At 42.1% G+C, this 27,265-nt stretch overlaps 1 protein-coding gene and 1 long non-coding RNA gene across 4 annotated transcripts in view; one reads left to right on the top strand and one right to left on the bottom strand.

Moving 5' to 3' along the window:
* LOC134478162 (uncharacterized) lies at positions 1-26,922 on the top strand. The gene is made up of 3 exons (XR_010050645.1): positions 1-177; positions 4,500-4,616; positions 21,782-26,922. It is a non-coding gene; the product is annotated as an uncharacterized LOC134478162 (long non-coding RNA).
* The window catches only part of Depdc1 (DEP domain containing 1), an 18,329-nt gene continuing 10,780 nt past the window's right edge, over positions 19,717-27,265 (bottom strand). For 2 of the 3 annotated variants that reach the window (XM_003478821.4, XM_063258547.1), the window contains 5 exons: positions 25,447-26,301; positions 24,853-25,025; positions 23,006-23,182; positions 21,752-21,937; positions 19,717-21,017 (listed from right to left, as the gene is read on the bottom strand). In XM_003478821.4, coding sequence (XP_003478869.2) covers positions 20,877-21,017; positions 21,752-21,937; positions 23,006-23,182; positions 24,853-25,025; positions 25,447-26,301 — 1,532 coding nt within the window. In that variant the 3' untranslated portion in view covers positions 19,717-20,876. The remainder of the gene's footprint in view (positions 21,018-21,751; positions 21,938-23,005; positions 23,183-24,852; positions 25,026-25,446; positions 26,302-27,265) is intronic. The other variant, XM_003478820.4, reaches the window with a different exon arrangement.

Below are 27,265 nucleotides of genomic sequence, written 5' to 3'. Positions count from 1 at the left end.
TAGGAACCCTGGCAGCCGGGTCCAGGGGATGGAACTATTAGGTTGCTTCGTGGGTAAGAGGGCTCAGGCCATGGAAGACGAGGTTTCCCGACAGAAGAGCTGCTGATGCGATTGGCTGAAGGTCCACGCTTAAACTGCTGCTCTGCCTACCAGAGTGCACCTGTGGACCGTTTTCAGGTGTGTCCCTCTACTTCTCAGGGAGTGACCCTGTGATACTTGCTCCTGTAATGTAGACTCCTTTACTGAGTACGTGGTTGAGACCACTGGCGTGGTGTTTTGTTTTATTTGCATTTATGTTTGTTGTATTACACTGGGAAGAACTAAATCTGATACCCTATACCTGTTCCAAACTCTCATTTATTAGTTTTAGCACCTTTCATGTAAAGGAAATGTTCATTTTCAAAGAACAAAGGCGGTTTTACTTCTTCCTTTCCATTTCTTACACTTCTAATTCTTTCTTTCCTTCTTTCCTGCTTTCCTTCCCTTATTCTTTTCCTCTTCCTTCTTGCTTCTTTCTTATCTTTTTTCTTTTTCCTCTTCCTCCCCCTTCCCTTCCTTTCCTTTCTTTTCCTCTTCAATAACGCACTGTCTAGGCTTGCCAGTAAAATACAGAATAGTGTGGTAAGAGAAGTGTGGTCCTGATTGGGTCTTTCTTTCTTTCTCTTTCTCTCTTTCGTTCTTTCTGTACTGGGAACTGCATCCAGACTTTCATATTAGGATACATTCCCAGTCCATTTTATTCATTTTTTATTTTATTTATTTATTTTTGAGATAAGGCCTGATAAGTTACTAAATTGTCTGTGCTGGGCTCCAATTTGCAATCCTCCAGCCTCCCAGGATACTGAGTTTACACATGTGTGCCAGCACACCTGCTTTGTTTCTGATCTGAAGAAGAAATCATTGAATATTTCACCACTAATTACGGTGTTAACTGGGGGCTTTCATCAGTGCCCTCTATCAGGCTGAGGAAATGTTCTGCCTTTGTGAAGGTGTTGTATGCCAGTTGCCTTTTGGTTTTTTCCTTTCTTTCTTTTTCTTCTTCCTCTTCCTCTTCTTCTTCTTCCTCCTCCTTTTCTTCTTCTTCTTCTTCTTCTTCTTCTTCTTCTTCTTCTTCTTCTTCTTCTTCTTCTCCTTCTCCTCCTCCTTCTCCTCCTCCTCCTCCTCCTTCTTCTTCTTTTCCCTCCTCCTCCTCTTCCTTCTCCTCCTTCTCCTTCTTTTCCTTCTCCTTCTTCTTCTGTTTCTCCTCCCTCTCCCTCTCCTCCTTTTCCTTCTTTTTCAATTTTTGAAGTTTTTGGTGCTGGAGACTGAGCTCAGGGCCTCTCACTTGCTAGACAAGCATTCTAACACTGAGGTTAGTCCCCAGCCCCATATGTGAGGGTTTTTAATCTGGATTATATCAAATATTTTTTCTATGTCTGCTAAGATAATCATATGAGTATTCCTCCTTTAGTTTGTTAAAATAATAAACTAATTATAAAATAATGAACTAATTTAGAGTACTGCACTAATTTACACTTCTGAGATTAACCAGAAACACATATTGTGTTTTTATCAACTTTCAGATAGTATTTCTTATAATTTTAAGAGTTTTTGCATTTATGTTCATGTCAGATATTGGTCTGTGGTGTTTTTATGTTTTTGTTTTTCTTTCTTTTTTTCAGCAAGATAATTTTGGTTTCAAAGATTGAGTTGAAAATTACTTCTTAAATTTTCTGGAGTATTTGTTTAGAATTATTATTTCTTCTTTGAATATTTAGCATAATTAACCACTAAAATTATTTGGATCTCCAGTTTTCCTTTTGAAAAGATTTGAAATCCAGATTCTACTTTTCAGTAAGTCTAGGGCTTTTTTTAGGTCATTGTTTCATCTTAGAGACTTGATGGGTTTGTGTCTATCAAACAATTTAGCCATTTCATGGAAGTTATTGAATGTATTGGTATAAAGTTGTTCATAATCCCATATTATCATTTTAACACATATCTGTAGAATTTGTGCTTATGTTCTGTCTCTCATTTTTGGCATAATTTGTATTTTCAATCTTTTATTTTACATCTGGCTAGAGGTTTATTAATTTTCTTGATCTTCTCAAAACATCATCCTTTGACTTTCAATCTAGTTGCGTCCTTATATTTAAACTGCACTTCTGGTAGCATAATAGAATTTGATCTTGTTCACTTAACCCAGTCTGACAATATGTGCCTTTTAATTGCACCATTTATGTTTGCTTGGATTATTGAAGTGGTTAATATGAATCATCCTTTTTTTCCCTGTTCATCTCTTTGGTCTTTTATTTCCCCTGTCTTCTTTTGGGTTGACCAAGTCATTCTATGTTTTTAGTAGTACATGTTTGCAACATATAGTGAATACAGTCATGGTGAGGAGTTGGTATATGTATGTATCACATCTTAAAATTGTCTTTTTTTATTAAAATATTTTTCATGTCAAGCACAGTACTTTTCATCTGTAGAATTTCTATTTGGATCTTCAAAGTACCTTTCACATCTCTACTTCACTTTGGAATATACAGAATACAGTTATAATAAATGTTTTACTGCACCTAGGATGCAGAATAGTTATAATAAGTGTTTTAGTGCACCTATGTGTTAATCAGAGCACACATCAATTCTGCACCAGAATTGATTATTTTTTCCTCTTAGTTGTGGATTACATTGCTTCTTTGCATGCCTGTTAATTTTTGGTTGGATGCTAGACATTTTATTTGTACCTCATTGGGTGCCGGATCTATTTGTATTCTTTCAAATGTTCTTGAGCTTCATGTTGAGACTCACTGTTATTGGAAAAAAATGTCATCTTGGTTGGTAAAATTTTAATATTTATTAAGCAGGATTCAGTTACCATATACTACTATTATACTAAGACTCTTCTGTATTCATAACGAATAGTGCGGGCTTTATTTTCATTTTTAGTTTTTCATCTGGTCTATGTGGGTGCTTATTACTGTCACTGCTAATCCATTCTCTCTTGTTCTTGGGTGATTTCCTCACCCAGAGACTGTGACTAGTATACCAGATGAGTACCTCAGGGTACATTCTACTGAGCTTAAATGTTCTTTCTCTAAACCTCCCTTGAGCACGTCCTCCTGTAAATGCTAGCACACTCTTCCCTGAGATTTTTAACTCCGTGTGCTCTATTTTGGGAGCCTTCCAAGTTTTGCTGGCTTCGCTTCCTGAGCTCCACAGGCTGGGAACTTCTCACGGCTGTAGATGCAATAATTGAATGACTAACCTTGTTTAGTGATCAGTATTCTTTCTTGGCATCTGTGTGGTATCGTGAACCCTACTGTTTCATGTGAAAGCATAAATAAATCTGGCACCCTTTGCTCAATACTGGCTGGAAGCTGAAGTTTACCGGTTGATGAGAATTTGTTTTAAATAACCTTGGAGAAATAGTCAGGAAAGAGTGGGTGAAGGAGCTTTATTTTGTGAATTTTCACTGTGTGAAAATGAGATAGTGGAGTTTCAGGCTGGAAGTCAGCAGGAATGACAGAAGGGCAGCAGCGGTTCGATAAAACAAGAAACCTGACGGGGATGGGCAGACCTACAATAAGCTCCAAGTATTGTCTGTTGCGCTCTATAAAACAAGCCTCTACAGCAGACTTCACTGTGGTAGGAAGGCAGACAACAGAAGCAGTGAACAAGTGAAAAACCAAGAAGAAAACATGGTAAACGCTGCATCACAAGTTTCCGGTTCCCTTGTTATGGCACTTGTCACATTCTAAGATAGAACTCAGTGTTTAAATTTTAAAATCCAGGGGGACAAAGGGCCAATTGCAGTTAAGGTCCCTCAGTACTCTCCACCTCGTTTCCGACACACTCACCCCGTCCTCCTGGCCACTTTCTGAAGTGATTCTGGAGTCCTCTGAGCGTCTTTAGTTGAGCTGTCCTGCCTGCCATGATGTCCTGAGTTGACTCAGAATGTTCCCTTTTATTGCTGTTTCGGCTTTGAAGAAGCCGCAAGTCACACAGTGCCGGTGACTCTGGTGACTAAGTGGCTGAGGGCGCGGTGCTGTATTTCTGTGAAATCGCCTTTCCACGGGACAGTGCCCAGCAGCAGCGATCACTGGCTTTTATCAGGCCTCAAGAAGACCCTCATGGAAGAGGACCTCCAAACCTGCTGCTGCAGGTGGAAAGAACGTGGGATAAGCGAAGACAGGAGGCACATTCTGTAGGGGATTAACGGCAATGTGCCATTTACTGTAATACAGATTTTAATTGAAACATCCCCCTTACAGTTTGATCATACCGTGTAGAACTGCTGATTGCTTCTGCTTTCTCCAGCCTCTCTGTGAACTTCTCTAAGCCTAGGACCAGGATGCATTATTTGGTCTTTGGTTCCCATCATGTAGCATAGTACAGAGCATATAGCAGCTGTGAGTGCAAGAACAAATGGATGGGTTCACGAAAGTTATGCATTTTCTGCAGCAGGATTGACTGTCAAGGGGTTATTTCAGATAAATAAGTCTTTTGTTTGCTTTTAGATCCTGGATCTGATACCTGTCAATCAAAATGGCTGACACGTACCGAGGCCCCGTTGTGGGTGACGGTAATAACTACAGGATAAGTGATCAGCATGTATTACTCGTACTCATCTTCCAGTAAGTTCTTCACATTTTTAACTGCATATTTAAATTAGGGAAAAGCTAATTGTGTGTCCCTCTGAGCATAACTTAGTTCTTGCCAATGTGATAAAGCCAGGTCTGGCAAAAGAAGCAAAAGAGGGCCTCGGCCCTTTGTAACAAGCCCAAGGCCACAGGGCCCTCATATTTGTCTTTAATATCTAGGACGGTCCTATGAATGAATGAATGACAGAGGAATGAATGACCTCCCGTTTCTGTCTCAAGGTAGATTCACTACCAATAAAAAAAAGGACTCTGGGAATATGGCTCAGAAAGTAAAGTTAAACTCTTTTCCACAATTGAATCTGTATTTTGTGAGGATGTTGTTATTGTGGTTTATAGACAGAATTCTCATTTCTCAGGAGATGTCCTATGAAATTTCATTTTTAACAAATCAGATTTTTCTTTCTTTCTTTTCTTTTTTTTTTTTTAATAACCAAATAGACTTCGACCTCTGTAGAGAATGGACAGGAGGGTTTGTTCTGTAAAATATCTTTTAGCTCAGGCCAAGCTGTGGAAGCCATGACTCAGTATCCTAAATTAAAATCAAGTTTGCCAGGAGGTGAGCTTGGGGCCTCTGCAAGCAGATGTCATTTCTTCGAGGCCCTCAGATGCATTCAGCAGCATCCTGTGTCAGCCCATTGGCGAGAGGAGAAAAGCAGCACGGCATGGAAATGCGCTAAGGGTTGTGTAAGTGACGGGGCTTCGACGTTATTTAATAGTTAAATGTTTGGGCAAGCATTTGATAAGGCATCAAATGCAATTATGAAAAGGTAAAATAGCAGAAAATAGCCTATTAAAGATGCCCAAATCAAATTTGTTGAATTAGTTGTTTCTCAAATCTGCTTATCTTGCACAGGGAGGAAAAACAGCTGAGGGGGAAAAAAACAGATCAGTAGATTCTAATGGCTTACCAGGCGGGCTCTGCTGATTAGTTTGCAACTGCTGATAGCTGCTCAAAAATGTGCATTAAAGCTGTGAAATATCCCATGAAACCGCGACAATGCCTCTTTCTGGTATCAATCCAAAGGTGCAGAAATTCACACGCAGTCGGCCTTGCGATTCCCTCTCCGTAAATCCCACATAATCTTTATTCAGCTAGATTGAGCACATCGGTCCAGACTGTGTGCAGCAGAGGCTCTTGAAGAGCACCGAGACTTGTAGTGTTCACACTTCTAAATGGACCTATCTTTGCTGTTTGAATCGCCTACTGTGGAGTTGAATTTCTATTTTATTATTTTTATGAGAAAAATAAAAGAGTATTTTTGAGTAGCTAAGATATTATTTTGTGCATTCTTTGATTAAAAGTGTTCTAGTCAACTAGGAATTCTCCTAACAGATAGACTTGGAAAGATTGCAAATCCACTGAAATTACATCTTAACTATTATCTCCAAAGTACCTACCCTAGGTCATTAAGGCTGTAAAATTTAGGTCATTAAGGCTGTAAAATTCACGAATAGATTGGAATTAGTCAAGAATTGAAACGCAAAGTGGGCCAGAAAAAGAAATATTGGTGCTATTGTTTTCCTGGAGGCCTTTAGATGAGTATCTTTATTTAGAAGTGATGAAAACTTTTTCAGTCAATCTTTGGGCCACTGGACCCATTCAAATAGTCTGGGTAGAGAAATAAAGAGTAAAAGGAATGACAAAGAGTTTTTATTCCTCTATTTCTAATATGTAAACTTAGATTTATCTCACCACCATCTATCTGTCTTTCTATTGTCTATCTGTCTGCTATCTGTCTACCTCTCACTCCTTTATTCCCACCTTGAGAGTGTTTATCCTCAACCCCTGTGCAGATCATACTGATGGCAGAGAGCACTTTTCCATGTCTCTTAATTGTTGGAAGAGAGGGGAGATCTCTAGGTACGGCTCCCAGTGAGGCTTATGCCCAACCTATAGAAACAGTACGACCAGACTGAGTTTCCAGGCCAAGTTCACTTTCACCAGGGAAAATGTGAGTTTGTGAGTCTGAACCTGGCTTTCAACACTCACTAAGCTGCTTAGAATTAGCCTATGCAGTGAAGGGCCCTCTACTTGGAGAGGTCAGTGTTTAGCAAACCCATACGGCTCTACAATCAGAACCTAGGAACTCATCAGAGATGGAGATTTTCTTCCTGCAGAATCATCAGGTCTGATGTGGTGGGTTAAGGTAAGGCTGAGAAGTGCTGGGTAGGGTTAATTAACTGAGACTAAGGAAGTGTAGGTGACTGAGTCAAGGAAAGAAAAGTTTGAAAGCCAAGATCTAGACACAAAGGCTGAGGACCTTTGTGTCTTATTGGTCAGAGCATGCATCAAATGCTCTAGAATGAACCAGGGTGCTTCTTCTAGAATCGTCCTATTAGGCTAGTGTCCATATGTCAAATTAAAAGTCCCTATGGGTCGTGATGTCCACAGTGTCTGGTATTATCATCACTGGATACATTTTGCTGGAACTAAAATAAAATGTGTTTCATAGGGATGGCGGAGAAGTCTTAAATAGTGGAATTGTTCCCATAAAAAATGACAACAAATGCTAGGGAAGCTGTGAGGGAGAAGGAATCCTTCCACATAGCTGGTGGGAATGCAAACCAGTATCACCACTGTGGAAATCAGGGTCGAGATTCCTGAGAAAACTAAAATCAAAGATTCAGTTTGATCCAGTTATATCTCTTCCTGCAAGAGTTAAAAACATGCTTATAGCAGCTCAATTTATGATGGTTAAATCTTGGAGGCAGCCTCTATGTGCCCATCATCAGATGAACACAGAAAATGTGGTATTTATGCACATTTACACTGCTCTGCCGTACAAGAAGACTAAATTTTTGTCATTTGCAGGAGAATGGATATGACTTGAGACCATAATGCCAAGTGAAAGAAGTAAGATACAGAAGGTTAAATATCACATTGTTTCTCTTGTCTGAGAAACCCAAAGTATAAACAATTTAAGATGAAATAAAAGTTAGGGGGCTAGAGATGTGGGTCAGCGGTGCCTTGAATGCTAGTTCAATCCCCAGCATCTCTCTCTTTCTCACACACACACACACACACACACACACACACACACACACACACAATGATAAAAGATGCCGAGCTAGACTGTGGAGATGGGGAGGGTGTTGGGATTGGGGGAAGACTGGAGGGAGGGACAGGGGAAATAAAAAGGCTCACGATGCCATGTGTATATTCATAGCTTTCCCATGATGAATGCAGTGCACCAGTACCAAAAGAGAAATGGAGATGATTTGATGTGCTTTAAAATCATTGGCTGAGACTGTCATTGTACCAGCATCTCTTTAACAACTCCAAGACAACTTCATCTCAGCCTCTGAATCTCACTGCAGAGGACAGTCTCCCTGCAATAGGAGGCTGAAAGCGTTCAAGCTCTCGGATCCTTTGCACTGGCATTTAGTTCTGCCTTGCTCTCCCTCAGCTTCGTGAAGTTTATCTTCTGAGGCTTCTCCCTGCCACCCCAGTACGGAGGATTGGGTAAATTCCCCTACCTCTCTAGGTCTCATTTTCCTTATTGTAACACAGCAATAATGTCAGTACTTATCTTTGGAGCTTTCTTGTAGAAAGTAAGTGCATTATTAATACGTGAAGTGCTCAGAATAAAGCCTGACGATGAGTGCCTTATAAACGCTTATAATTTTTATTGTCACTGCAGCATGAGGGTAGTTACAAAGCTAAGAGTGAAAAAGGAAGGAAAACCCCTGGACAGGTGGGTGATGGATGACAATGGTGCCCCTGGTTTATGTTTTCGTGTTCATGCTCTCTGCAGTGAGCCTGGGCCTCTGCTTCCAGTCAAGGGATAGGCACTGTTTTCCTGTGCATTGAATCTGGGCTGACACGTGACTTCCGTAGATGGTTTTAGGGTGTTGTCTCTGGGTCTGATCCTTAGCAGGCTGGTTCCACTCTGGGTCTTGGGGCTGTGTCTCTGCTGTGAGATAAAGCTCATGCTGGGCTTCTGGGGATGACCACAGGAAGCAGAGATGATGTCCTTCTAGGGCACTGCGCACCGAGGAGTTCTCAGACCCAGGTTCTCCTACTAAGGTGCTTCATTGCCAGGCCTCCCAAGTTTACCCCACAAACATCTGTTGAGCATCTTCTATGCCAGACACTGTTGTAGACTCAAGACAGTAACACACAAACTCTCCTTTCCAAGGTGGGCATTAGTTTCCAGCTGCTGCTTTAACAAATTGCCACATATCCAGGGGATTAAAAGCACACATGTTTATTATCTTTATAATTCTGGAGGTCAGAGGTCTGAAATGGTTCCACAGGCTGATTCCTTCTGGAAGAGAAAGGGGAATCTGTTTCTTTGATTTTTCGAGTTCCTAGAGTAAGGTAGTTACATGGTGTCAACTGGAATAAGAAATGTCCAATGGATTGGTTCAGCATAGTTCTGGGAGTGACTGGGTGACCGACTTACGGAAAAGGGAAGACTCGCCCTTGGATGTGGGTGGCACCAACCAATAGGCTTGAGCCTGGGTGGAATAAAAAGGGAAAGAAGGGAGTCTCACTTTTGCTTGTTGGGAGGGGCTCCAGCCTTCACCTTCGCTTTTAGCTGTCCATCTCCAGGCTTCTAGCCCAGACCCTTTGGCTTTCTGATTGGACTGACATGGAACTCTGCTGTGAGCTCCAGGCCTTTGACTTGTGGTTGAATCTTCCTGTCCTCTAGCACACAGACTAACTCTTGCATCCTTCCACACCTGACACTGCAGGCAGCCATTGCAAATCCGTGTGTGTGTGTGTGTGTGTGTGTGTATCTCATTAAATTTGTTCCTCTTCTGAACTCTAGCTGATACCCAGAGGCTGTCCATGTTCCTCAGCCTCCTCCTTCATCTTTGACTCCAGAAGCACAGGGTCTTTTCTCTGATACTAGCTCCCATTTCACTCCTCTCTTTGATTCTCCTGTCTTCCTTTTATAAGGACTCCTGGGATAATCCAGGGTAACTTCCCCTTCTTAAAATCCTTATTAGAATCTCTTCTGTAAGGCCTTCTTTTATCACAGGAAGATAATATAATTACAATTTGGTCTTTAGGATATGGATTTGGGGGCCCATTATCAACCTATCATAAGGATATTATGCTATTCACCTGTTGTAGTCAGCGGTTGCAAGGAGAACAATTACATAGTATTATTTTATAATGATCACCTAGCTAAATATATGACAGTGCAGGAAATCTATCCACATACTAAAGACCCCAGGAAATCCAGCTGTGGACCTGGCTCCCACAGCAATGTCCTGCATGAATTCATCTGAAGACCTAGAGCCCATGACAGTGCCTCCCCAAGTCCATCTGGAGATCTAGTGCCCTTGATAATGACTCATGCAAGTCTGTTTTATGGATCTGCACTGGGAAGACCCAAAGGTCAGCGATAGTGAAAGCCAGAAAGTCTATACCAGCAGGATGAAGGAGCTGTGCCAGTAGGTTGAGGGTTCTATACCGGAGCCAAGAAGTAACACCCAAAATAAGGACCAGAGCTGCCCTGAAAAGTGCCACAGCCATGCTCAGCGACAAGGAGGTCTCAAGCTCCTCCCATGTTAATGGTTGAATCAGTGTTGGGGAAGCCAGCATGGTAAGCTCCCCCAGGAGAAGCAAGACTCCAACCAGCAACACTTAGGAGAACCCACCATGCTACTTCAAGTCTCCTTTTCATGCTGGCCACTGTCCTCAGGTGGGCAATGCATGCTTAGTACCATACTGATTCAGTTCAGCTGGTGTTAAGTTGACAACCAGATTTTAATCCATGACATCATCTGTCTAGGGTCCAATCTAAATTCTTGAATATGACTCAGATAAGTTTTTATGATTTTTTCCCCATTGCTTTTACTTGTAACTCCCTGCTGCAAATACAAAGCTAGCAATCCTGACCTGCTTCTATCAACTTTTCCACAGGACACATCTGTCACTTCTCACCCTTGTGATTTCTACCTGTCTGTGGTGCCTTATTATCCCAAATTCCTTCCTTGCATCTCTTCAACCTTTGGTTGGCAAAACACAGCCATCCCTCAGGATCCATCACATGTTGAAGATTGGTTCCTAGATTCCCAGGAATACCAAAATTCAAAGTTGCTTAGGTCCTTTACATAATAAAACAGTGTAGCCTTGCGTACAAGCTTAACACATCCTCCCACGTGATTAAATAATCTCTAGCCTACTTGTAATACTTCATGTAACAGTTTTTATGCTGCATTGTTTAGGAAATAACAACAACAAGAAAATGTGTGTTTATTCAGTACAGATACAATTTTTTTAAAGTGTATTTTTTAAGTTTTTGATGAATTGAATCTGCAGATAGAGAGCTTGTGGCTCTGGTTAACTTTTCCTAGCCAGGATATCACTTTATCTGAGAAATATTATACAGTAATACCACAGTTCACAAACCCTTCTGTTTGCAAACATTCAGTTCTCAAACAAAAGTGTTGGGCAAAGTTTTACTTCCATACCCAAAATCTGTAGAGGGCAACAGACAGGACCACAGACATCTTCGCACACAAACATAAACACGGCCATCTTCCCCGTAATCATGGAGCAAATTAAGTTTGTGAACCGAGGCTCCACTGTTGCACTCTTCCCATTTCTTAAAAGACCCTGAGCTCCGCTTTATGGAAGCACCTGAAACCTCTCAGTGTGTTTTTCTCCTTGGCCCAGCAGCTCTGTGAGAACTGCAGGTGGCCTTCATTTCTCTACCGCTTGGTCCAGCACAGTGGACACAGTAAGGTCTAAGAAATACTACCTGAATCAGTGTCAGGGAGGCTGCTACCTAACAGCAAATTATAAGAGGTGAAAAGGTAGGAGGGGAAGTTGGAGTTTTTATCTGCAGTTGTTAGGAAGGTTTGGTAAGGGTGGATTTCACAGCTGGCCCAGGAGAGAAAGAACACCAGAGAGAAAACTGCCAAGGGAGGAGAGGAACCTGCCTGGGGCGGGGGAGCTTGGGGTGAGAGGCACCTGCCTGGGGCGGGGGAGCTTGGGGTGGTGCCCCCCGCAGGGGTGCTTTTCATATGTGCCGGCTTTGATCCCTGCTGGGTAGCAGCAGCCAGGGTGCTCCGGAAGGGAGAGAAACTCCTGAGTCCCCTGTTCTTGGTTTCCAGGGTGTGACAGAGAAGAAGCACTTGGGGGAGAGGAGTCACTGCAGCAAGGCTCAGAGCTGAAGCAGACAGAAAAAGAGCCACAGGAGGCCACGCGAGGCGCAGGAGAGACACAGGGAAAGTTTGCCAAGTGCTTTGTAAAATAATATCTGCAAACAGAAATGGTGCCCATCAAAATCTCTAGCTCAGTCATTCTTCCTGAGATCACGGGTCTTAGGTAGTTTATTCTCTTGATCAATCTTGAGGAAATTTATAGATAGGTCCCCTTGAGAGCTGTATGCTCTAACTGCTCAGTGAAGGTTTCTTTTTTTCTGTTCTGTTTCAGTTAGGAGCAAAGACTGAAGAGGGAGAGGTAATTATCATTTCTCTTTCATAAAAGGGTAATCTCATTCATTTTCTGTTTCTAGGTGTTTAAATACATTTATACTTTAACTTTTAAAAATAGTGGTGCCCATGACCAAAATTAAAACAATAATAAAAAATATTTAAAGTAACACTCCTTCATATCTCCAGAATTCAATTATTGCTATTTATCAATTTCTTGTAGGTACAAACATATATTTAAATATCAAAAGGAACTGGAATGAAAAGAGAGAACAGGATAAACCATTAGTTTCCTAGGACTTTTCTTCAAATTGCATTTTCTTCACCCTGGTCACGCTATAACTCTTAAATATTAGGCACAGAGGCAAAACATGACCTCAAGATTTTTGCTTAAATTATAAGGGAAAGGGAACTGTTAGTATTTGGGGCATATTGTACACACGTTCTATGCCAGGAACTTTTATGTGTTATCTTGCTTGGACTTTTAAATATAGGATGAAAAAGTATTATTTCCACATTATAAATAAGGAAGTTGCATCTTGGGTTAAGTTTTCACTAAGATGGGAAATAATTGATGGTGTCTTGGAACTTGATTCTTCATGACTTCAATCTGGACCCTTATTCCATAGATATTCTAGGTCCTGCATATTTAGTATTTTGGTCATGTATGTGGACATCAGAATCTGTATTAGGTCAATGTTTCAAAAAATCCCTAACAGGTATCCGCACTGGAAATTTGTCTTTGTGAAATTTCTGATTAGTAGCACTTTGCATTCGACCGTATAAAGGCACGAATATTCAGCAGAATCAGATAAATCCCTTTGCTGGAGTTCCCTGCTCTAAAAAGAGCTGCATCAGAAGAAGCCTGCAGGTGGCACTGCTGGCTGAGAGTCGCTAAAGCCTAACTCACTGCCGCTTTCTTTAAAAAATACTTAGGTAATTATTTTAGGAATATCTGACACTGTTTTTAAAAGTTCCCTCCCACCAGTATTTGAGTGACCTATAAACTGTGTGATTACTTGCAACTCATGGTTCATGCCGACCTTTACATCTCAATTTAGTGAAGGAGGAGCGGACGCTTGGCTTCCAGCCCAGCAACAGGTAGATAAAAATCCAAGGGGAGGTGACCCATGAATGTCAGTTAAACATAGGGAGGGAGATTCTGATTCCTGGCTTGAGCACAAAGTGCTGCCTGACAAACCAGATCACCGAGCGTCAGGAAGACAGCTGGAGCTTGCAGAATCTGAGGCAGATGATGACTTTGGTGTTTCCAAGTTATGGATCGGAAAGCTAATGAAAACGCGACTTCAGAAGTGTGACACATTGTATCTGATGAACACAAGTGGCAGGTCTGAGTGTTTTTAGTAGGAGCTTGAGCTTTTTAAGGAAAATTATTGCTGATTTCCAACTCTAGCCAATCGTATAAGCGTTAGAAGACAAAAAGATTGCTACTGGCTCCAAGATTGTCCCAGTCTGTTTTCTGGATGATAAATTATGTATGATTTAAACTGCCTTTCATTTCCAAATCATTTACAATAAATAGATATTCATCTTAATACTAATCAATCAATATTAAAAAAAGTCACCCAAACACACCATTGTTGTTCATTCCTGTCTCTGCCTGTCTCCTGGGTGTTACTACAATCCCTTTTTTGTTTGTATGAAGGTTAGAGATCTTTGAATGCAGGATGCTTTGCAAAAGTCTGTAGTGCTGAGTCATTCATTCTAGCAACTGTCTGGAATATTGGCTATGTTTCTCTTGGGGAACTGAGCTCAACTGAAGGGAGCTATGCCCCCTTGCCTTCCGTCCAAGACTAGGTTCTACCTAGTGAGTGGCTTATGTGAAGGTGCAAAGCCCCGGCCCAGTCCCATAACTCACTTTGAAAGGTCATCCCAGCTCCAGAGCTCCCTGTGGGTCAGCTGCAATCACTGTCACAACTGCACTGCAGTTCACAGCTTCCTTTCACCCCATCCTACCTCCATCTCTTTCCTACAATTATCCTCCGGAGTGAACCTTTTACATACAATTGGCGTCTCAGTAACAGCGAGAACTTCACTGAATGCAGCACTAGGCAAGGTTTTAGGAAGCTTGCATCAGCTCCCAACCAAACTGGCAAAACAGTGTTACTCAGCTGTTCTCTAGATTGCATAGTGTTTAAGCATTTTAAAAACTGACATAATATTTGTACTCCATGTGGATAGGAGGCCCAATAGTGGAATAGCCCAGTTGCTCAGTGGCTGTATTTTTAGGGGTTCTTTTTTGGAGGAGGTATTTCCAGTCTGTTTTCATAATGGCTGTACTACGGTACCTGCCCTGCTCCCAACAGGATACAAGTTTCCTTTTTCTACATCCCTGCCACCACTTGTTACTCTAGCTATGTAGCTTTGGTTTGCTCTTCTATGATAATTAGTGATCTTGAGTGTATTTTCATATAATTGCTGGCCATTTGTATGTATACCTTTCGAGAAATACCAACTCAGTCATTTGCATTTATTTATTTATTTAGTTGTTGTTGTTGCCTGTGTTCTTCATATACTCTGTTAGCACTGTCACACTGTTGCAGAACCAGTACCAAACCAAAAGGAAGATGCTCTGTACCCAGGAGTTGGAAAGCAACTGTTTATTGCACCGGCAGACTCCTGGGAATCAATTCCAAATCACCAGCTGTGAGTCAGTTTGGGGTTTGGTTTATCATAGGTTTGCAAGCAGGAAGTACAGAAACTTAAAAGCCTGGTGGGTTTTTATTGGGTTGGGTTAGTCATCATCTGTTTCTGGGTAGAAAGTCCTTGAAATATGTTAGACAAATAGGATGTATTTTTAGGTGGAAAAACACAGACATTGAACTGAACGTGGTCAGGCTGACCTGGATCAGGCTATCTATGAAAAGCAGCTGGACACAGTCAGTCGAGGCTGTGTGTAGCTATGTGGCAGGCAGGATGAGTGTGTCTTGTTCCAAACGATACCTGGCTCCTAATGAGTTTTAAGATTTCAAAATTTCAGTCACAACATGAATAGTTTATAAATATCTTTTCCTGTATGCGAATTGCTTCTTAATTCTCTGGTTTCCTCTACTGTGAAGAAGTTTCTAAATTTGGCATAATCTCTTTTATCTGGGTTTTTGTCTGTGCTTTTGGAGTCTTATATAAAAAAACATTGCCTATTCCCATGTCTTAGGGTATTTCCCCTGTCTTTCCTTTTAGTAGTTTAATAATTTTGGGTCTTATGCTTCGGTTCTTGACCTATTTTGAGTTTTGTACACTGGAGGAGGCAAGTTGTCTGGTTTCATTTTTCTGCATGTATGTAACATTTCCCCTTTAGCGGTCCTTTCTCCAATGTATCTTTGTAAAAATCAAATGGCTATCATTACGGTTTGTCTCTAGATGTCACCCCAAAGCCTCACACAGTCATAGGGCTTTTCCAGAGGTGGCTGAGTCTAGAGTGTGTGGTGCTGGGATTAAGGATGTGTGATAAGTAAACCAGTCCATCATGGGTCTGGCATACTTCTGACTGAGATTGTGAGTGTTACACCCACCCGAGACTGAGTGGCCTGCACCCAATTAAAAGAACAGAAAGAATCTTCTCTTCCTCTTGGCTGCTTGCTTCTGCAGTCTTCTGCCACCATGAACTGCTTCTCTTCTGAGGCTGCCACTCTGCCTTGGACGGGCCAGTTAAGGACCAAAACCCTTGTAAGCTGTGAGCCCAGTAAAGCTTTCCTCCTTTAATGTTGGCGGTCAGGTATTTTGTCTCAGCAATGAGAGAGCAGTAACTAAGATGGCTATAAACACATGGATTAGTTTCTGAATTTTCTATTCTGTTCCTCTGGCCCATGTGTTTGCTTTTGTCAGTAGCGCGTTGTTTTGATTAGTATATCTGTGGAGTGTTTTGAAGCCTGATATTTGAGATCTCTACCATTAATCTTTTTCTCCATCAGGACTTTGGTGATACTAGGTCTTTTATGGTCCAATATAAATTCTGTAATTTTTTCCTAGTTCTGTGAAAAAGTCTTTAGTATGTCAATAAGATTACATTGCATATGCAGATCTCTGTAATATAGACATTTTAACAATGTTCTTGCAATCTGTGGGCATGTTTTCTAGAACTTGTTTTATATTTTTCATTATGGCAAATTTTCACTTCCTTGGTTAAAATGATTCATGGTATTTGTGTGTGCATATAGGTATTGTGAATAGGATTTTTAAAAATTTCTTTTCAGCTAATTTGTTACCGGTATATAGAAATGCTACTGCTTTTGTGTGTGTGTGTGTGTGTGTGTGTGTGTGTGTGTGTGTGTGTGTGCTGACTTTGTATCTTGCAACTTTACAGAAATCATTTATAAGTTCCAAGAGTTCTTTTAAGCAGAATCTAGGTTTTTCTGTATGTAAGATGAAGGGCCACTGTTGTGTTTATTTTTGGCTATTCAGTATGCTTTTTCTATAGAAATTTGTGAGATTTTTCTTCTTATTGCTGTTTTTCAGCAGCCTGATTATATGTGCCTAGGTGTGGAGTTTTACTTTTTGCTTGTGGTTTCTCTAGCTTCTGTGGGCTTATATTCTTTTGCATATTCAGCAACTATTTTTGGCAAGTAATTTTGTGTCCTACCCCTTTGTGCTCTTTTCCAACTTCCAATTGTGCTTTATATTCTTACACAGCATACAGAACTGTTTATTCTTTTTCCTGTACTTTAAATAGTTCCTATTGCTATTTTCCAATTCTTAGAACTTTTCTTCCACTGTTTCTAATTTGCTCTAAATCTCACCACTTGTAATTTTCATATTTCATCCTAGGAAATTGTTTTTTATATCTTCCATTTCTATCATGATATTGTCAATTTCCTTATCTGAGTATTTATAACGGTTACACCTCCTTAAAATTTGTTTCTGTTCATTCTAGTCCGATTTCAAGGTACATTTCTTTTGGTTAATTTTTCTTGTTTCTTAGCACGTATGGTAATTTTTGCTTGGATACCCATCAGTTAGGCTTTTTACTGTGCTGAATGCTGGAGTTTGTTCCTTTTTCTGTTGAACTTCTTTCTGGCACACAACTTACCTGAAGATCAACTAAGACATTTTGAGGCTTTCTTTGAAGATGTTAAGGTGAATCATAGCTGCTTTTATCCTATTTTGTCCTTGTTAATAGCTTAGTCCTGCAGAGTAACACCAGCTTCCTGTGGGTCTCAGGCTCCTTCCATTGTGCTGGGGAGGATATTAACCCTTTTCAGTTCCCTGAGGTCCAGAATTGTTTGGTTTACTGGTTTCCCACAGTCTTTCCTCAGCCTCCTTAATCACCAGTGGTTTCTTTCATTCCATGCAAATTAATACCAGCCCCTCCCTCAAATCCTCTAGTATTTCCTACAGATCTCTGGAGTTTATTTTGCCGTAGCAACCTTCTAGTCACCTTGCACTCATCTCGGTCCTCTCAGTCCTCTCAGACTTCTTCAAATGCAGCAAGACCCATCAGCTTTATTTTGGTTGCTCTGCCTGACAACTACTTCTAGGCTGTAACCTGGGACAATCATACTTTTCGTTCTTCTGTTTTGCTTTTCTTAGACTCATGACCCTGCATTACAGTAGTTTAGTGCTGAAAATCGTTGCTCTGTATATCCTGTTTGGTTTTCTAGTTACTGATGGCAGTGAAGAGATTTCAGAGTTCAACCAATACATGTAAAGTTAGGTGAAAGCAACACTTTCTATGAGTGAAAGTTACCTTGTATTACACATTATTTCCTCAGTGCTCATTTGAAGAAGTTTTAGGAAAACATATGAACAGCTCAAATGTTCATACCTTTTTAGTTTTGAGGAAAACAACACTGTTAGCCAAGGTTAATAAAACATTGTATGTTGGTTTTCTTTAGTTTGTGTAGAGCTGTTAGATTTGTTGCTTGACTTTATTCCAATTTAGTTCAATATTAAGCTATTCTTTATCTTTCCTGGAGATGTTTGAGTAGTAACATCCACAGTTCAGCTTCAGAATCAAAAGGTGGTTAAATCTGTTGATAATCACCAGGATATAAAATGTCAGAGCTTTCATCTCACCCTACTGATGGAACAGGAAAGGCGAGAAACAAGCACATGGAGTTTTAATCAGTAGAGATCTTGAGCTCAGTGCCAGATGAACTTAACAAGGGAGTGTGGTCTTCTAAGCTGAGATTGCGATGTTGTAGGCTGGGCCTTCACTGTGCTCTGAAGGCCCTGTTGAAGCTGTGGCTCCCTGGACAGGTGCTGGGGCATCCAGTGGGGAGGTCTTTGGGTTGCTGAAACTGTGTCCTTGAAAGTGACAGGGACGTTGTCCTGTCTTCTTATAGTCTCTGGCAGTGAAGTCAATAGGCCCTGCCATGACCTTCTGTGTTCCCCAGAAACACAGGGCCCCTCAGTGATGGCCTGAAAAGCCCCAAACAGTGAGCCCAAGTGTGAGAGCTTTTCTCTCTGTAAGCTGATTGTGTCAGCTCCTTGTTATAGAAACAGAAAGCTGACCAATGCAAAAATATTTACTGCCTTCACTGACAGCAACCTGCTTATGTGGATGTTTTTACTCATGTTTTATGGGTGGAAAACTCAGCTTCTTTCCTGAAGACAGAAAAGCAGTCACTTGGAAATAGCATGTGCTTTCCACTATTAAGTAATAGGCAATGTGAGAAAATGGCCAGTGATTAAGCAGCAGGTACTGGAGAGAACGTCACTCCTCCCACCTGCCTTCCACTGAGTTAGGCTTCTGCCACGCAGCCAGGCTGGCTGTGAACCACTGGTCTCCTGCCCCAGCCTCCCAGGGATCACAGGTGTGTGGCACCATGGCCAGCAGTTTTTCTTTAAATGTGCAACACACTACCTACCTCCACTTTACACTCCGGAGCACCTCTCTGATTCCTGTTTTCCTAAGAAAGCAAAAACAATCAGAAGGGAATTTCTGCCTGCAGCTGAGATCAAATCTAATAACCAGGTCCCCGTATTTGAATTTAAAGCCTCTGCCTTTCTTTCTTCTGGAATGGAATCTGTCTCTAGCACAGGCGGCTTTCCACTCCGTGCTGGATCCCACATGCTCCAGGACACTGCTTCCTGTCCAGTCCCTGCTTTCCTTCATCGCCAGAGTCCTGCTGTACTTATTAAAACATTTCAACCAGTGTGTTCAATCAGAACCTTTGTAAAAAAAAATACGACCATCAACTGCACAGTTTTATTTTGTTTCATGTCTGTATAAAACAAGAGGGGAATATAGTTTTGATAATCTCTTCGTGTTATATTTCTAGGTGATTCTAATATGAATAGCTAGTGATTTACAGAGTGCATATTCTGTGATAGACACTGTGTTGAATATTCTGCATGCATTATCTTAATCTTCACAATAATCCTTAGAGAAGTGCTATATCTTCATTTTACAGATAAAGAAATTCAGGCAGATTTCATGTTATTAAACATCTGGACCATGTATTTCCTAATCTCAACTGCATGTACACTCATGTAAATGAAAGTTTACCATTTTTAATATTTAAATACTTAATAAAAAAGCAACATTAAATTGTTAAAAATGTAAATTTTCATATCAATTTGCTACATAATTCACATTGTCTCATACCTTTATCATGAAGGAAGTTTTATCATGCAAAGAATACTCAGGAAGAATTCAAATTATAATATGCCCCAATAATTTTACAGGGAAGGGTCCGGATTAAAGGCACATTTGTCATTTATTGTTTGCTGTCCAAATTTTTAATAAAATAATATTAAATGGAACATTATCACTGTTTGTCAATAGTAAATAAAATTACAAAGAGAATCAAGACAGTCATTAAGCAGAGTCTGTTACATGTATATTTCTTTATACTTTACAAACAAAAAAGACAAACTTATTTCACACATGTACCAAATCAATCGCGCGGGAATCCAGGACAGACATTTACACTTGGCTGTTTTTTCAATGAAAAATAAAATCCGTGTGCCATCAGCTTGGCATTTTCTTAAATGTTGTAAAAAGCATTTGGGGCACTGAGCCTCAAAGAGTATCTAAATCCCCTCCTGAGCTAAAAGAAGCACCAGGGCCGAGGTAACAGCCCTAAAACAGAGAACTGACTGGGATAACGAGGGCCTGGGCCCTGGGCCTCTAGAACTGCCCCACAGTCACAGAAGTCCGTCTTCTGCAGAGGGACTCCCCGTGCCTGGATTTCATGAGTGCTGCGTTAAGCCCTCGATTAAAATACAAATACATTAGGGAGTATTACTGATGTACCATTGCCAGGCACCGAGCAGCTGCTAGATTTCTGAACAAACACGAATGCCTGGTGTACTTCTTTTTCATCTCTATCACTCTAGGTTATGAACATAAGATTTCAAATGACACTCAGAGGGCAAAGAGTGAATAATGCAGGATAATGTTTAAGGCAAAAAAAAATTTTATGTAGATACTTAAAACACACACACACATAAATAGATCGAAAGGTGAAAGGGAACATACAAAAGCGTGCAACATTTAGCAGTTAAAAATTCAATGTGCTTCCAAACAGTCTTATCTTACACTCAAAAGCAAAGTAATCCTAACAACTAGCTCCTCAGCTAACAGCCTTACGCACATGAGCAGAACAGAATTATTCTTGATGATCAGTTTTCAAGATTTCACTGAATAAAGTTCAGTACGACCATGATAGATTATCCAGATAGTTGTGGGATACATCACCTACTGTCACCTCCTGGGTTGAGACACAGCTTCTTAGCAGTCAGCTTATATGGCTCCTCTTCACAATTTGTTTACTTAGGGAAACTTATTAACAACAGACTCCCTCCTGGAGCTGGACTCTGAGATATGGCTTCATGTACTAGAGTTTCACAGGTGTCAGATAATTTTTAATTAAGTTAGTATCTCAGACTTCGAAACTTTGGTTTTCTTAAAATCAGCATGGGTTGTTTGATGGTAGGTTTGTCTCCAAAAAGCGCTGCTTCACTCTCTGTGGTTGGGAATCTCTTCTGATATATCAGGGGGTACTCCTTCTGAAACTTAAAACACAGGGAGGAGTTAGAAGGTGTTAAGTATTATTTCCTTAGCTGCAGGCAATGCTCAACATTTCATAAGTGATTTTCTCAGGGAGACGGGAAACAGGAGGACGCACCCTCGTTTTCCCTTCCTCCCCTTCGCCTTCCCCCTGCGAATGGTACACACACCGTCAGAGCCCTTAGTGCTCTGCTGGATGGGGATCTCCTTAGTCACTGAGGACTTGTCCCCTCCTGCCAGCTACTCCCCTAAATGCCAGGGCCGCGCTCCCCTTGGAAAAGCCCGTGAAGGTCACAAGGAGCTGGTACAGCTCATATTTCTCTGAGTGTCTCAAACGAATTCCTGTCAGTCATGCAAATGCTGAGTTTTGCCTTAGAATAAAAATTTCTAAAGGGCAGAGATGAATCACCCAGAGATATGTGCTGTGTTATAATCCAGCTTGCATGACTGCTTTCCTAGACTAATTCATGATGTAATCATACAAAACACCAGGAACACAGGACATACCCATTATTGTAATTATTTTAAAATTCAGGATAGAGTGTAGTTCAGGTAGGCATTCGATGCTTTATTAGCAGCTTCATGTATGCTGTTGCATAATACTGTATACAGCCCATATATTCAAACGTAAAATTCAAAATATTAAAAGAAATTCTACTCTAAGGGTTATTAAGTGGCAACTGTTAAGGCATATCAGAAAATAACTATGTGAGTGAGAAGCTGCTTCCTGCGCTCTTACCTGCTTCAGTTTTTTCCGTTTTTCCTTCAGAGGTAAACTCTTGTTTTTCACGAGACTCTCCAGAAGCTCTGCGATGGCAGCCTGAGAGGTAGAAACCTTCTGCTCATCAAACTCCTGGGTGCTGATCTGTTTACAGTAAGAGAAAGTCGGCAGAGGAGCGAGGAGTCCGTCCCCGGGGCCGGTGATCTGCGGTGAACCAGGAAGATGGTAAAATCGTTATTCTGCTCACGCTCGTATGCTCAGTGGTGCTCCCCTAGTGAGACCTCGCACCTACTACCCTGGCAGCAATAATAACTCCAGGCACTCAGAAAACCATGCTATGCGCTAAAGCAGTCATAACTCAGGAGGCTCTAAATTCCAGCTCTAAAACTTGCTACTTTTTTGGTAGCCTTCAGCAAGTTATTTAACTTCCTTGGTCTGTTTCCTGTCCTTAAAACTGAAGCGATATGGGAAAACATACATGTAGTGCGGATCGCACAGAAGTGCATGGAAAAGGCAGCTATTATCCTTTCTTAGCTATGGATTTTATGCGCTTAACTACAGGACAGTTAACAATTTAAGCAGGGTTTCATCTTAAAACTTCAGTATTCTGACTTAATAAAGTGCTCAGTTGTGCTTTCAAGGCCTCCAGGAACGGGCAAAGCATACAGATCTGCCAGCAGGGGAAAGCTGCAGGGAGGGGCCTCAGTGGAGAAGCACAGACACCGTGCTGGCCCGGACCAGCAGGGTCGCCCTGGGTGCTTTCTGGCTACAGCTTTCCTGTTCTCTGCTTACAGTTCCTTCCCCCTGCGCCTCTGCCCTCACCTCCTCTGAAGAACATGCATGTCCTGCTCTGACCTGGTGACAGCCAAGCACAACATGCGCCCTGCTCTGTCCCACTCACCTCTAGCCACCTGGAGGCTGCATGTTGCACCTAGGCCGGGCCAACCAAGAGTCTGCGCCTATACCTTTGACATCCAAGGGGCACAGACAGCTCCTTCTCCTCTGGACTGCAAACCCGAGACCCTGCCACACGGACTGCAGCCACATTCCTCGCCATGGCAAGGAACCACTTGGTAAAGACAGGACAGAAATGGATGGAAAAGCCATGGAAAGCTGGGAACAGCCCTAGAGCTCTTGGAGCCTCAGATTCTGTCCATAGTCCTGACTGTAGACTAGACTCTAGCTGAGCTGGTCTTTTGTGATAGAGCTGGTTTGAGACGAGTTTGCCACTGCAAATGAGGAAGGGGGATTTGTGAGACTCCCAGTACCTACCTGGCCCTTCTGTAAGCAGTCCAGTTGTTTGTCCACTGCGGCCTGCAAGTAAGAGGGCACCTGAAGAATCTCCTGCTGATGATCCATTAGGAAGGAAACTAATCTTGCAGCAAGCAGTTCGTCCAGGTCCACTTCTTCTGCACAGCACAGCACACACCGGGAAAAAGTGTGTATCATCTAGAGAGAGCAGGGGGACCCAAACTGAAACACCCAAGGTGTCGCACAGATCCGCATGTCTGTAATTTCCAGACGGCATTAGGTGATGTACTGAGATAAAGTGATAAGCAGATTCCAGTTTAAAGCTCAGGACAACAATTTATTAGTTACAAAGATTAAGAATTTTATTAGACTTAAGTCCTTTTAAAAGTACTTCTCAGTATTTAACAGAATTCAAAAGGGTTCTATTAGGCTTTGCCTTTTAATTCTGTCAGTGTCATCACACCACAAGCTCTATTAATACTGTGTGGATTCATGCAGAATGAGGACTTACCGCAGGAAATAAATTCCACTAAACAGCAAACAGAAAAGCAACATACAGAGAACACACTCACCAGAGGTTGTAAAGTTCACATTATTCATCATGTGAAACTACGTAAGATAGTGTTAAATGCTTACTTTAATGCCCACATTTTTCAGCTGTATCATAAGGATCTTTAAAACTTGGGATAAACTGTGGTTCAGAACTCACCACTCTCACTCACAGCCACACCAGCAGCGAACCACACTCCGCACCTCACTGTAGGACTGGAGCATTAGAACTCTACTGCTTCTTCCCACAGTAGCTGATGAGGAGACATGGTGAGTTCGGAGTGTTTCTTAGCATATGTTGGGCAGATGCTCCTTTCTAGTTCCTAGGTTCATCTCAGCCTTTTCCTCTTTCTGTATATTCTTAGCTTCGTAGAATTCACTGGCTTTCACACCTCCTGCTATCATCTCTGTGTGGATCACTCGGAAGCTGCCTTTTGCCCGGACCTTTCGTTCACTGGCTCCCCTTTCCAATATTCTCCTGGGGTATGTTTCACCTGGACGTCCCACACCTTTACAAGCAGAATGTGTAAATCCAAAGCTGTCACCTCCTGATTCATTCCCTCAAGATCTCTTCCCTTACAAACCTATGCTTTTTCCCAGTGCTGCAATCCCTGGAGAACGACTGTCCTCTATGTCAGGACTGTCACTGTTAAAGACCTTCCTGACTGTCTATACGGGCAGCGGGAAAACCCAGCACCACGCCAGACTCCTTACTATTCTGGAAGTGGAATCCTGGTCTCTCACTATTCCTGGTGCTGCTGAAGGCATGTGTGTGTGGGGCTATTTCAAGGGTTCATTTCCTGTCAGCGCCTACACAGAAAAGGCTGTCTCTTCTCTCAAGGAGCCAGAGGCTCCTTGTCCTTGACCCTCCTCCACAAGGACCTGCTACCCTAAGAGCTCGTCAAATACAACATTCCTGCGACCACAGCCTGGGAACGTGTGGCTTACTACACAAGGACTAGCCGTCATTTTCTACTTTCAGCCTTCACCTTAAGCAGTACTCCATCTCCTCCTGCCTTCTCACCGGACAGACCGACAGGAGACCTGCTGACCTGGTCTGTCTGGGTCAGCCACAGAATGAATGAGGCAAGTCCTCTATCAGGACTAACAGCGGGTGTGAAAGTGTGACAGATCGACTCCAGTTCTGCTGCTAGGGGAGATGAGACTTCACGACTTCCTGACCCAAGGATGATCTAGAGGCTCAAGACTGAGATGTCACTTGAGTAGTACAGTCAAATAGGGTTAATTTGTGCTTGTTTGCTTGTTTGTGGGGGAGGTGTTTGTACCAGAGCTCACTCCCCCACAGGAAAGGGGCTTACCAGCGCCCTTGTGCCCATGGCGTCGTGCAGTATGGGCAGGTCCACGTTTCCACTCATGCGGGCCATCATGCGCATGAGGAGCTGGAGCTTCCTACGGTTTGGCGGGGGAAGCAGCAGACAGCACAACTGCAGCGCACTGACGGCGACCCTCTCCAGGTGGGGCTGCAGCAGGCCTGAAGCAGTCACCGGGAGAAAATCATCAGTGACGACAGCGGCTTTCACACGACCAGCAATGCCATCATGTGAGAGTGTAAAGTAATACCTCTGCATTTAACTATTTCTAGAAATTTCCACTTTCTTCAAAACCATAGTTAGATTTTCATTATTTTCTTCACAACCTATTTCTATGTATTAAAATCCTTTACTCACTACAAACAAAATGACTTAAAATAAGCGAGACTACAAGAAAGGTCAGGTGTTTTAAGGGCATAGAATAAATCTTTGATATGTCATGATTAGACTTTTATAATAATTTCTTTTGCAAGAAATAAGTAAAGCAGTGTTGGAGAAGAAAAGCCAAGTGCAGAAAAGCAAAATGCAGCGTTAGTGAACACTAGAAGTTAGTACCGCATGCACGGAAAGCAATGACCTTACTTTGTGTGCCAGTCAATACAGCAGAAGCTGGAGGTAAAGAGTTTTCTGAGAGTTCTACAGTACTTTTGCACAGTCTTTTATTGATTGTGACACAATCCTCCCTGAGTTCACTTTCCATGGCTCTGTGCACCCTTGTGCTGCCATGTCCAAGAGTTGGTTTCATGACGACTTCCGCCACGGGTGTATTTACATAGCTGTTCCGTCTTGAGCTACTCCTTAACAGCAGACTTTGAGACCTGCAAAGTGGTTGGGGCCTGCAGTCCCCAGAACCAGACTCCTCTTGGTCTCTGACAGTCAAAGCAGAAATTCTTCTGAAGCCGCCACTGCAGAGTGGCTTGTGAGTCCTTCCCCCTGAATGCAGATCCAGCAGGGACTCCTGTTTGGGCTCTGACTCTAAACACTGTTCGCTTTTGTGTCGTACTGCACTCAGAACAGAGTGCTGGAAAGCACTGGACACCCTGGCACAGGAATAGCCCGGTGTATCTACAATTCCCTCCAAAGACGAGCACCTTGGCTTGATGCTAGCGGATAGAGCACGTGAGCTACTCAAGCCTGTCAGACTGTGACAGCTTCCTCCCATCCCATCCCTGGTCCTGACTCTTCTGCTTCTTAGGTTAACTAGCTGCATTTTCTTAGCATGTCCTTCTTGAAATCCATGATCACTTAACTGGAGTCTCTCGGGAAAGTCTGAGTCTTCTTTGCTTTTGTCTCTGTGAAGCAGACTGAGAAGAAGACACTCAGTGGACTTGAAGGAATGCGAACTGGTTAGGTGAAGGGTTTCTGAAGGCTGTGGGTCGTCTTGGATTTTATGTGTCCCACTGGGTCTATCTGAAACTGTGATGCAGCCACACACAACTACCAGAAAATGAAACAAAAATTAAGATGCAACTGTGTGACAGTGGACAAAAACAAAAAAGTGAAAAAATAAAGCATCACAATAGTATATATTGTTAGTATAGTATCAATAGAAGCTGCTTAATTTGGAAGCCACTGAAATAGCACGCATGCACAACACTTGGTTATAAACGTGCAGGACTGGCGAGTGGTTTTCCCATTTGTGATATAAGTAACTTAAAAAATTCAGCCCGATTAGATGGATTGAGTGCGAATACATTTAAAAATACCTGCTCTCGTTCTGTAAGCACTAGAAATATCTTAGGTGTAAGACAACTATGATGTAAGAGAACATATCCTGTCATCCCCAGGAACCATGGGAAATCGTCCTAGGACCCCCTATAGGTATTGAAACACCAAAATACAAGTCTTGTATCTAAAATGGTATAATAAACACATGTATCCCAGGCATATCCCTTCACACTTAAATCATCTCTAGATTCCTTATAATAATACAGTATGAATAGATCCCCTATAATACAGTATAAGTAGTATCACTTTAAGAATGGGAAAAAATCTGTACATACTCATGTTCGATACAGTTGCAACTTTTTTAAAAAAATAAATGGTTTTGACCCTCAACTGCGGGATTCACATGTATGAAAATCACAGACAGGAAACCCCAAGGTATCTGTGTCTGGTGTGCACCTTGAGGGAATTCTTGGCCTGGATTCGCTACAATCTTGGGCTCCCGGCTGGGAACTCTTGTTGGGGCACAGCTGAGCAGCTGCTCAGGTCATGTGCGGCCAGCAAGCTTAGCCTGGACTGCTCAGCCCCGCCTGAGACGGGAGGTGCCTGGGGAGTGAAACCTGAGCAGAACTTGGACCATCGAGGTCCAGGGAGCTGCTGGGTAGACGCCCCGTGATGAGCGGGGAGAGGACACCAAGGCTCTGTGCTTCGCTCCAAATGCTTCTGTGTACACTTC

The sequence above is a fragment of the Cavia porcellus genome, unplaced genomic scaffold, assembly GCF_034190915.1.
Source record: "Cavia porcellus strain 051 isolate PalLab524CR breed Dunkin Hartley unplaced genomic scaffold, mCavPor4.1 scaffold_1, whole genome shotgun sequence".
In the NCBI taxonomy this organism is placed as follows: Eukaryota; Metazoa; Chordata; class Mammalia; order Rodentia; family Caviidae; genus Cavia; species Cavia porcellus.
The sequence above is the reverse complement of the archived record's forward strand: the minus strand, read 5'-3'. Positions and strand labels throughout refer to the sequence as shown.